This window comes from Salvelinus sp. IW2-2015, unplaced genomic scaffold (assembly GCF_002910315.2).
Source record: "Salvelinus sp. IW2-2015 unplaced genomic scaffold, ASM291031v2 Un_scaffold16416, whole genome shotgun sequence".
Classification (NCBI taxonomy): Eukaryota; Metazoa; Chordata; class Actinopteri; order Salmoniformes; family Salmonidae; genus Salvelinus; species Salvelinus sp. IW2-2015.
The window spans coordinates 553,869-566,396 of NW_019957576.1; the positions used below are offsets into that span (position 1 = coordinate 553,869).

Genomic DNA, 12,528 nt, shown 5'->3' on the forward strand with positions numbered 1-12,528 from the left:
TATTCAGATTTTCTAAGCGTTTTACATCGTTATATTAGCATACCACATGTGCAAACGTTACCCAGCATGAATCCAAGGCAAGGGGAGCGATAACGTTATGATCACCAAAATATATACATTTTCACTAACCTTCTCAGATTCTTCCGATGACAGTCCTGTAACATCATATTACAACATACATATAGAGTTTGTTCGAAAATGTGCATATTTAGCCACAAAAAAACGTGGTTATACAATGAGATAGTAGCAAAACTCGCCTGAAAATGTCGGGCGCTATATTTGAGAGTGATCTAGTCTAATCGAATAGCTAATCATAAACTTGACTAAAAAATACAGGGTTGACAGGAATCGAAAGACAAATTAGTTCTTAATGCAATCGCTGACTTACATTAGTAAAATTATCCTTACTGTGCAATACCGGGTCCGCCAAGCGAAGCTACACATAACAAATGGCGACATATGCGTTTAAAATTTTTCAACAGAACAGCGATTTATCATCATAAATAGTTCTTACTGTGAGCTGTTCTTCCATCAGTATCTTGGGCAATGGATCCTTTCTTGGTCTAATCGTCTTTTGGTCGAAAGATGTCCTCTTGTCCCGTCGAAATGGCCAATAACGTTTGGTATGTACAGGAAACGTGCCCAGCTCATGGAAGGGTGTCACAAATAAATGCCTCAAAATCGCACTAAACGGATATAAATTGCTATAAAACGGTTTAAATTAACTACCTTATGATGTTTTTAACACCTATAACAAGTAAAAACATGACCGGCGATATATTACTGGCTAAACAAGGCTTGGAAAGAGGTCGGTCCAACGTCCTTCTGCGCGTCGAGCGCAGGGTCCAAAGGAAAGCTACTTCCGGTCTTTGTGTTTTATACGCCCTGATTGCGCAATCGACTCCATTCAAATTGTCACCACTTACTGACATCTAGAGGAAGGTGTAGGCAGTGTTTGTATCCTCATAGCATTCACAGGGACATTAAAACTGACCTGGGACCAGAGGCCAAGATTTCTGAAATCTCACTCCGTGTCAGGAAAAGTGCTGTAGATAGAGTTCTGTCCACTCAGAGACATAATTCCACAGGTTATAGAAACTAGAGAGTGTTTTCTATCCAATAATAACAATAATATGCATATTGACGAGCAAGAATTGACTACTAGGCAGTTTAATTTGGCAATGTCAAAAAAAATAAAGTGCTAACCGCACCCCCTATTGACAAAAGGTTAATCATGCTCTCTCTCTATCCATCTGTCTCTTGGCTGCAGGTGTGTTTTGATGTGGGAGGGGAAGCCAGTCCCGTCATCGTCACCTCACCCGCTTCTAACCTCTCTGGGATATGTGGGATGCTAGTGTCCCCACTGGCCAACATCAGTGAAAATGCAGATCGCCAAATTCAAATAAATTACTATAAAAATTAAATTTTCATGAAATCACACATTCAATATACCAAATTAAAGCTACACTTGTTGTGAATCCAGCCAACGTGTCAGATTTCAAAAATGCTTTACGGCGAAAGCAAACACTGCTATTATCTGAGAATAGCACCAACCAACCAAGCAAACACGACCATCATATTTCAACCCTCCAGGCGCGACACAAAACGCAGAAATAAAGATATAATTTTGCCTTTGACGAGCTTCTTCTGTTGGCACTCCAATATGTCCCATAAACATCACAAATGGTGCCTTTTGTTCGATTAATTCCGTCGATATATATCGGAAATGTCCATTTATTTGGCGCGTTTGATCCAGAAAAACACGGGTCCGCACTGACTCGCGCAACATGACTACAAAAGTTACCTGTAAGCTTTGTCCAAACATTTCAAACTACTTTTGTAATACAACTTTAGGTATTTCTTAACGTAAATAACCAATCAAATTGAAGACTGGATATACTGTGTTCAAGTGTAGCTTGCTTTCAGGTCACACGCCTCTAACAAAGAGTACACTTCCCTCGAGCYTCATTCTGAACATGGCTACTTCTTCATTTCTCATTGGAAAAACCTCAAAGCTGGTTAGGCACCGCTAGAGACACTATGTAATTGTGATGAACTGAGAGAATATTAGGGTAGCACTGTAATTCATTAATCATGCTGTCTTCCCTGCTCCTCTGTTTTACCTCTTTCCTTTTCTGTCTTCTACACCTCTCTCCCCACCTCTTTGTTCCTCTTTTTTAATAATTAACACCATATGTGCATTGAAGTACAGATTTAACTTGTATTTATAATATCATATTATAATATTTATAATGCATGTATTTGTAACACCTGGATAATGAACTTTCAATAAAGCGTTTCACATTCTCCACTGGTTGAAATGAAGTATCTCATTGAAATACTACACCTATCCTTTGTCCTCAGATTAATGCAGATGAAGGGAGTTAGATATGCGTAGGAAGTGTACTGTTTTGTTTCTGTATATATGAATTACAAATCAGCCTTCTAGTCTATTACATAGTTACAATATGTAATCATTGATGTCCCAGGAGCAGGAGTGGTAAACACTGGCGTGTATAATTGTAATGCATACWTGCAGACACAACATCATTGAAATAATGGAGTTTGATACACCTATTATTGGATATGACTGAAAAATAATGTCTCAGAGATTCATACCTGAACTGCACCTTTATTTGCCAAGGAAGAGTATATATTCAATGTGGGGATCTCATGCGTGGTAATAACTACAGTACATGTTTATAGGACTTGCATCCTTGGTACAATAAAGTTATTTTATCCTACTCGATCCATAGGCTTCATTAATGCCATTCAGACTTGAAGTCGATACAACTATGATAGCTGAGGTTCATAGGTTCTGAACTAATATTCATACCAAACGTTTTAGGGTCAATACACAGATCGGCAACATACTGTTTTGTTAATATTTTTTTATTTTTTTATAATTAAAAAAACAATCAGGCACCCAAGCTAACTTGCTAGCTACTTCCAGACACAAATGAGGGAACAGCTCACTGAACATTACTTACCCTACCAGAGCTGGTTTGGCTGTTATGTTATCCAGAGCGTTGGTGACTGGAACTGTGCTGTCATTGTCTGTTCGTAAATTCGGAACGTTTCGCTCTTGGAGCATTCAAGCGCTCACTGGATTCTGGCCGAGGAGTTAGGGTAGATCCGAGCCTTCTGACCTCACAATGCCAGTCAAGCACCCAAGCTAACGTTGGCTAGCTTACTAGCTACTTTCAGACACATAATGAGAGAACACCCCACTCTGACCATTTTACTCGCCCTAGCAGAGCTGGTTAGGCTGTTTTCATGTTATCCAGAGCATTGGTGACTAACTGTGCTGATGGCAACAATTTAATTATGCTTATTTGCCGACGTTTACTGACACCGGCCATATTCAACCGTGGTTGAGCATTTGTAAATTCATCAGTTATTCTGCGCTCTGGCACACTCAGATGTGTTTTTTGTTATGAAATGTAGCTAGCTAGCTAAGTAAACAATGAACCATAATCCCAACTCATGAAGTTACTACCCTGTATGAATCTGTAGGTAGCTAAGAAACTAGGTTCAATAGCAAACGGATCTGAGATACAAATAAGATCATACACGTAACTTTAGCTAGCGAGCCAGCCCGCTAACGTTAGCTAGCTAACAGTACAATTTAACTTGAAATTAAACCACTTTCTGTCAAATTTAGAAACTTATAATATCTGAAAATAGCTAGACTATCATCGATGGGCTTGTCTCCTGTCGGATGCCATGGTTGCCCTTAGTTTGAAGATGTAATCCGGAGACAGGTGTTTTCTCCATCTCCTTCTGGAGGACAGTTTATGCAAATTCCACTGATTTTTAAAACTCTGTCCTCCAGAAAGTGGAGAGCATACATGTAACATAAGCTAGCGAGCCAGCCAGCCAACGTTAACTAGATAACAGTACACTTTAACTTGACATTAGGCTTATTCAGTTTTGCTACATGGTGCAATAAAAATAAGCTGCGTTTGAGAGGATTACCTAGACATAATGACCAGCTCAAATAGACAAGTGTGCTATATGACAGACCAATCCAAACATCTCCCGGCATGTCCAGCCCACTCATTATCTCAGCCAATCATGGCTAGCGGGAAGGTTGCTGTATTTTTCTGTAGCTAAACCAACTTGGCTCTTAATTTTAACAGTTGTATTTACAGATGGCATACAAGTTTGTTATTAAGGCACATGAAAGTTCACATGTTCGAGAAGGCATTTCTGCCCAAAAACAAATTTTGATAGAAAGTCAGCATCCAGGAGTCGCATCTTCACTGTTTACATTGAGACTGCTGTTTTGCAAGTACTATTTAATGAAGCTGCCAGTTGAGGACTTGAGGCGTCTGTTTCTCAAACTAGACACTAATGTACTAGTCCTCTTGCTCAGTTGTGCACCGGGGCCTCCCACTCCTCTTTCTATTCTGGTTAGAGACAGTGTGCTCTGTTCTGTGAAGGGAGTAGTACACAGCGTAGTACGAGATCTTCAGTTTCTTGGCAATTTCTCGCATGGAATAGCCTTCATTTTCAGAAGGCCGATTTTGAGCCTGTAATCAAACCCACAAATGCTGATGCTCCAGATACTCAACTAGTCTTAAGGTCAGTTTTATTGCTTCTTTAATCAGCACAACAGTTTTCAGCTGTGCTAACATAATTGCACAATGTTTTTCTAATGATCAATTATCCTTTTAAAATTATCATCTTGGATTAGCTAACACACCGTGCCATTGGAGAACAGGAGTGATGGTTGCTGATAATGGGCCTGTGTACGCCTATGTAGATATTACATAAACTATTTGCCGTTTCCAGCTACAGTAGTCATTTACAGCATTAACAATGTCTATACTGTATTTCTGATCAATTTTCTGTTATKTTAATGGACAAAATATTTGTTTTTCTTTCAAAAACAATGACATTTCTAAGTGACCCCAAACTTTTGAATGGTTGTGTGTGTGTGTGTGTGTGTGTAAAAAGCATTCCAGGTGAAGCTGGTTGAGAGAATGCCAAGGGTGTGCAAAGCTGTCAAGACAAAGGGTGGCTACTTTGAGGAATATAAAATATGTTTTGATTTGTTTAACACTTTTTTGGTTACTACATGATTCCATATGTGTTATTTCATAGTTTTGATGTCTTCACTATTATTTTACAATGTAGAACATTTAAAAAATAAATAAAAACTCTTGATTGATGTGTGTGTGTGTGTATATATAATATGATTTTTTAATTTTGTCATAGATTTCAAGCAGATTTAAGTCAAAACTGCAGCTTGGCCACTCAGGAACATTCACTGTCTTATTGGTAGGCAACTCCATTGTAGATTTGGCCTTGTGTTGTAGGTTATTGTCCTGCTAAAAGGTGAATTCCTTTCCGAGTTTCTGGTGTAAAGCAGACTGTTTATTTTATCCTGAAATAATCCCCTGTATTTGCCAATGTCAAGCATACCAATACCATGATGCAGCCACCACCATACTTGAAAATAAGGAGGCAGTTACTCAGTGATGTGTTCGATTTGTTAAAGCTGCAATATGTAACTTTTGGGTGACCTGACCAAATTAACATATACATGTAAGTTATTGATCTGCAATTATCATTGAAAGCAATTCTAAGAATCGGTAGATCTTTTCTATGTGCACCATTTCTCTGCTTCCCCTTAAGTGTTGTTTTTGCTTCTTTTAATTTAGTTTTTTACACCAGTTCAAACAGCTGATAATATTTTTGCTTATTGAAAATATATTTCACAGCAGTTTAGATGGTACAATGATTCTCTACACTGGATTGTTTTGTCACATAAACTGAAATTAGGCTATTAGAACTTTAGCAAACCGGATATGGTTGAGGGATTTCTGCATATTGCACCTTTGAGACAATTTTTACTTCTGAACTAATTTAGGGTAGCCTAAACAAAAGGGGCTGAATTCTTAATCAAACCTATTTTAATCCCCTTTTGTAACACAATACAATTTGAAGAAATCCATAAATACTTTGTCAAGGCACTGTACATGTACTAATACATACTTGTCTTCGCTCATGTTCACATGTGAGATTCCCCTGCAGTGCATTAACCAGACAGACATAGTCCAACTTCCTAAAACTCAGTTCTAAGTTGCAACATATTCAAAATATGTTCAAACTATGTTGATCTCATCTACTCTCAGCATTTGCATCAATAGCGCCATTCATGAATTTGAGTTACATTTCCGCAGACCAATCTCTCAGCTTTATACCAAACCAAGTTGATGGGGCTGCCGTTGGGCAGAAACACCCTTACAATTATGGCTTTAAAAACTACATTCTAAACTTATTCCGTTTAGTCTTGATATTTATTGGCAAAAATAAATGTGACCGACCGGCTCAATTCGGTCTTGTGTAGCAAAATTTGAAATTGTGTTTTTTACATTCGGTAAAAGTAGAGACTCAGAGCTAGAAAATGGGATATCATACAATATAGTTGAGGAACAACGGGAAAGTAATACTGGTTTGAAAGTTGATAAACTTGTAATCCCACTTTTGAGAACCTACTGGAGAGCTCTTCTTTGTCTACACCCATTCAGCATCACACCCTCTCAAGCCTTAGCCCCACCCATCTCTTTAAGGATTCATATGTGAGGCCATGTACTAAACAACCAAAGATATCAATACTAAATGCTGGTTTATACTGCATCTATCAACAATTGTCGCAGTGACATGAACATTCTATTGTCGTCCGACATCAAACTTGTCATTAAGTTTAAACACACAAACTACAGGCTGCATGACATCAGCAGCCTGGTGGTCCAAAATAGCATAACTTGTGTATTTTAAGACCAATAAACCCACCCGTTTTTAAAAATGTCAATTTAGCAAACCAGGCAACTAAAAGCAACTTTCTAAACAATGTTTTGGTTTGTTTCTAGCTTGTTAGCCAGCTAATTTTAAGTTGGCTGGCTAGCCAGTTAAAATAACGACCATATCATATCGCTGACAGTCTTCACTTTTGCTAATTTGTCTTCATTATTACAGGAAAATAAACTCACAACAAGATCATTGTTTACAAGTTAATGGCACGTCAATTACAGAAAATAGCTTATGGTTGTGTGACGAAATAAAAGCAGGGCATTCCACCGGAGGATTTTAGAACTTGGACACTGTCTCGTTGGCCTAAAGTTATTTCCTAATTTGACTTTGGTGCAGGTCATGTTCTTCAAATTACCGTCTCTGGTCAACACATACTATATCAAATAAAATCGGGAGTTTATTTGTCACATGCACAGGATACAGAAGGTTTAGTGAAATGGTTACTTGCATAGTGGAGTCTTTTGTTTGGACATGTAGCTAGCTAAACAATTAACCATAATCCCAACTCATAACGTTACTGCCCTGCATGAATCTGCAGGTAGCTAACAACCAGGTTCAATGTTAGCTAGCTAACATTCAGCTATAACTAGCAATGCAAATGGCTCTGAGATACGAATAATATTACTACACAGATCATACATGTAACGTTAGCTAGCCAGCCAGCCAACTAGCTAACACTACGCTTTAACTTGAAATGAAAACGACTTTCTGACAAAATTATAAACGTATAATATCTGAAGTTGTAGCTAGCTAGACTATCTTACCTGTATATATGGATGGACGCTTCTCCCCTCTGTCATGGATGCCATGGTTCCTTTAGTTTGAAGATGTAATGTGGAGCAGGTGTTTTATACAACAGACTTCTATTTGTTCTTTTCGACTCCCTCTTCATATTTGCAATCAAACTGGAGAATTTTGTTAATCTCTTTAGCTATCATTCTCTAATTCCACCGGGCATTCCACTGATTTCAAAACTCGGAGGGAGAGCAACACTTTTTCAGTTCTACTACGTGATATCTTTCAAAAAAGCAGCATTAAAAAGGCTTGCCTACACATACTGACCAGCTCATGTTATAGACAGAAGCATGCTACATGGCAGACCAATCCGAACTCATCTCTCGGCATGTCCAGCCCACCCATTATCTCAGCCAATCATGGCTAGTGGGAATATTCCTGTCTTTTTCCGTCGTTAAAACAACTAGGCTCGTAACTTAACAATTGTATTCGTATTTACAGATGGCATGCAAGTTTGTTATTAAGACACATGAAAGTTGTGAATGAAACACATGAATGTTCCAGAAGGCATTTCTGCCAAAAAATGCATTTTGATCAAAATAAAAACAAAGTTTACATTCAAATGCCTCCTGTGAAGTAGTGACGTGCGCCATATGCCTAGTTTCCTGAAAAGAGTCACATATTGTTTCCAAAAAAACGATACAAAAGTGTTCAAGTTAATTGTAGATTAGTTTTATAGGTTGTACATCGTCACATATTTGGGTATGTATCTTCAGCTCCTACCTTATGCATTGACATTGAAAAACGTTAACTGAAGCATCAAGCTAGAGTTTCTGCGTCATTTGCCCAATTCCAGCCATATAGCTGTCTCCAGTTCATCTCAGTGAGTATTCTTGCTTTTTTTAGCAATTGCTGTAGCATCTATTGACACTATTTATTGCCATGTACTTTTTTGTAGCTCTAGATTTGCCCTCGCCTAGCATAAATTGCGATAGTGCCTATGACTGTACGGTTCTTAATCTGCTCTGTGTGTGTTTTAGTGTAGAGTCTCTTTCTAATGTTTATCGCCATAATTTGGAGCACGACTTAGACCTGGAGGTGCAATGGCTGCTTGATGGCATCTTAGGCCTGTAAGCCTATAACACTGTTTGGACTCAGTTTAACTTAACATCCAAGGTAGCTCCATGGTAGCATGCTTTACTATTGTATGCCCTGTTCCCCTTAGGCACTTACAGCAGATTTCTTTATTTAACCTTTATTTAACTAGGCAAGTCAGAAGTTAAGAACATATTCTTATTTACTCCGGCCAAACCCGGACGATGCTGGGCCAATTGTGCGCCGCTCTATGGGACTCACAATCACGGCTTGTTGTGATACAGCCTGGAATCGAAGTAGTAGTAGTGACGCCTCAAGCACAGAGATGCAGTGTCTTAGACTGCTGCGCCACTCAGGAGCCCAAAGGATTGGATAGGTATAAGCCAGCAAGGCAAAAAAACAACTTTAATCTGTAAGAAGGACACGTACAAATCAAATCAAATCAATCAAATCAAGTTTATTTTATATAGCCCTTCGTACATCAGCTAATATCTCGAAGTGCTGTACAGAAACCCAGCCTAAAACCCCAAACAGCAAGCAATGCAGGTGTAGAAGCACGGTGGCTAGGAAAAACTCCCTAGAAAGGCCAAAACCTAGGAAGAAACCTAGAGAGGAACAAGGCTATGAGGGGTGGCCAGTCCTCTTCTGGCTGTGCTGGGTGGAGATTATAACAGAACTATGCCAAGATGTTCAAAATGTTCATAAGTGACAAGCATGGTCAAATAATAATCATGAATAATTTTCAGTTGGCTTTTCATAGCCGATCATTAAGAGTTGAAAATAGCAAATACAACTCCTACCATATTGCTTATACCTATATCATTCTTTCAAATCTACATGAAGTGTATGGATAAGGCAAGGGGTTGTTTCTGGACTGGGCCATAGTCAGTCTACCTGCTGGTTGATGGCTCTTTGCTGCCATCCAGAGATCAAATCAAGCCATTACGTTGTTTCCACCATATTGTCATTTATTGAATTGTTTGCACATTTCTGCCTCCAGTTTAAAGCATTGATCGTTGTTAAATGGTCCTGTTTCTTGCTCATAAGGCTTACAGTCTGTCTTTGATTGAGATCATACAGATGAACTGTTGATCATGCATCTTATCTTACATTGCATTGTCCACTCCTGTTGGCGGAGCCAGTGGCGGCGACAGTGAAGTCATTTTGTCATAAACATACATAGCCTGGTCAGAAATTGTTATGGCAGGTGTGTCATGCCATGTTTTAATGACCCATTGTGAGAAAAAAACGTGTCCATTCGTTCAAAGAAACCTTTGTTATGAGTCTGCTCAGACAACACTCTTGGGTGTTTATTCAATGTGCTGTTAAGATGCTCAATGTTTTGTCTAGAATTGTCAAAGGAGTTAAGTGACTTGATGTTTTGTCTAGAGCTCAACAGCTCTATACCATTTCTTGTAACCTCTACATTATCTAAGGTTAATAACGGTACAATCAATTATGGTTCTGGAGAGCTTATGGGTTAGCCAGTATTTATCGTTGCCTTGTTCTGACTGAGTTAATTAAGTAGACTAATTGCTTAAAGTTAAATCGGTGTTGCCCAAGTGCTCAACGTACAGTGCATTTGGAAAGTATTCCCGACCCCCTTGACTTTTTCCACATTTTGGAACAGCCTTATTCTAAAATGGATTTGAATGTCCCTCATCAATCTACACACAAACCCCCATAATGACAAAACAAAAACAGGTTTTTGATTTTTTTGCAAAAAAATAAATAAATAAACTTATCACATTTATATAAGTATTCAGACACTTTACTCAGTACTTTGTTGAAGCACCTTTGGCAGCAATTTCAGCCTCAAGTCTTCTTGGGTATGACGCTACAAGCTTGGCACACCTGTATTTGGGGAGATTCTCCCATTCTTCTCTGCAGATCCTCTCAAGCCCTGTCAGGTTGGATAGCTATTTTCAGGTTCAAGTCCGGGCTCAGGCTGGGCCACTCAATGACATTCAGAAACCTGTCCCGAAGCCACTCCTGCATTTTTGGCTATGTGCTTAGGGTCGTTGTCCTGTTGGAAGGTGGACCTTCGCCACAGTCTGAGGTCCTACGTGCTCTGGAGCAGGTTTTCATCAAGGACATCTGTACTTTAATCTGTTCATCTTTGCCTCAATCCTGACTAGTCTCCCAGTCCCTGCCGCTGATACACATCCCCACAGCATGCTTCACCGTAAGGATGGTATTGGCCAGGTGATGAGTGGTGCATGTTTCCTCCAGACATGACTCTTGGCTTTCAGGCCAAAAAGTTCAATTTTGGTTTCATCAGACCATAAAATTTTGTTTCTCCTTTAGGTGCTTTTGGCAATCTCCCAAGTGGGCTGTGATGTGGCTTCTGTCTGGCCACTCTGCTCGAGATGGTTGTTCTTCTGGAAGGTTCTGCCATCTCCACAGAGGAACTCTGGAGCTCTTGGTCACCTCCCTGACAATCCCTTCTCCCCCAATTCCTCAGTTTGGCGGGGCGGCCAGCTCTAGGAAAAGTGTTGGTGGTTCCACATTTCTTCCATTTAAGAATCATTGAGGCCACTGTGTTCTTTAGGACCCTTCCCCAGATCTGTGGCTCGACACAGTCCTGTTTCAGAGCTCTTCCTCCGAAATCAAATCAAAGTTTATTTGTCACGTGCGCTGAATACATTTAATTTCACCTTACAGTGAAATGCTTACTTACAGGCTCTAACCAATAGTGCAATTTTTAGGGCCTTCCTCTGACACCGCCTGGTGTAGAGGTCCTGGATGGCAGGCAGCTTAGCCCCAGTGATGCACTGGGCCGTACGCACTACCCTCTGTTGTGCCTTGGGGTCAGAGGCCGAGCAATTGCCGTACCAGGCAGTGATGCAACCAATCAGGATGCTCTCGATGTTGCAGCTGTATAACCTTTTGAGGATCTGAGGACCCATGCCAAATCTTTTTAGTTTCCTGAGGGGGAATAGGCTTTGTCATGCCCTCTTCACGACTGTCTTGATATGTTTGGACCATTCTAGTTTGTTGTTGATGTGGACACCACTACAGCCCCGTCGATGCGAATGGGGGTGTGCTCGGTCCTCCTTTTCCTGTAGTCCACAATCATCTCCTTAGTCTTGGTTACGTTGAGGGATAGGTTGTTATTCTGGCTCCACCCAGCCAGGTCTCTGACTTCCTCCCTATAGGATGTCTCGTCGTTGTCGGTGATCAGGCCTACCACTGTTGTGTCTTCTGCAAACTTAATGATGGTGTTGGAGTTGTGCCTGGCCATGCAGTCGTGGGTGAACAGGGAGTACAGGAGGGGACTGAGCACGCACCCCTGGGGAGCTCCAGTGTTGAGGATCAGCGTGGCAGATGTGTTGTTACCTACCCTCACCACCTGGGGGCGGCCCGTCAGGAAGTCCAGGATCCAGTTGCAGAGGGAGGTGTTTAGTCCCAGGTTTCTTAGCTTAGTAATGATCTTTGAGGGTACTATGGTGTTGAACGCTGAGCTGTAGTCAATGAATAGCATTCTCACGTAGGTGTTCCTTTTGTCCAGGTGGGAAAGGGCAGTTTGGAGTGCAATAGAGATTGTATCATCTGTGGATCTGTTTGGGCGGTATGCAAATTGGGGTGGGTCTAGGGTTTCTGGGATAATGGTGTTGTGAGCCATTACCAACCTTTCAAAGCACTTCCTGGCTACGGACGTGAGTGCTACGGGTTTGTAGTCATTTGGGCAGGTATCCTTTGTGTTCTTGGTGGTCTGCTTGAAACATGTTGGTATTACAGACTCAATCAGGGACATGTTGAAAATATCAGTGAAGACACCTGCCAGTTGGTCAGCACATGCCCGGAGCACACATCCTGATAATCCGTCTGGCCCCGCAGCCTTGTGTATGTTGACCTGTTTAAAGGTCTTACTCA

General features: G+C 40.4%; 1 protein-coding gene across 5 annotated transcripts in view; it reads left to right on the top strand.

The window, feature by feature from the left end:
• LOC112080670 (disks large homolog 1) overlaps positions 1 to 12,528 on the top strand; it is a 92,808-nt gene that overhangs the window by 74,677 nt on the left and 5,603 nt on the right. For 3 of the 5 annotated variants that reach the window (XR_011479533.1, XR_011479534.1, XR_011479535.1), the window contains one exon: positions 1,271 to 4,950. The exons of 1 other annotated variant lie outside the window; for it this stretch is intronic. Coding sequence is in view for 1 of the 4 variants with exons in the window: in XM_070442658.1 (XP_070298759.1) it covers positions 4,963 to 4,974 (12 nt within the window). In the remaining 3 variants the exon portion in view is untranslated. One more of the 5 variants, XM_070442658.1, reaches the window with a different exon arrangement.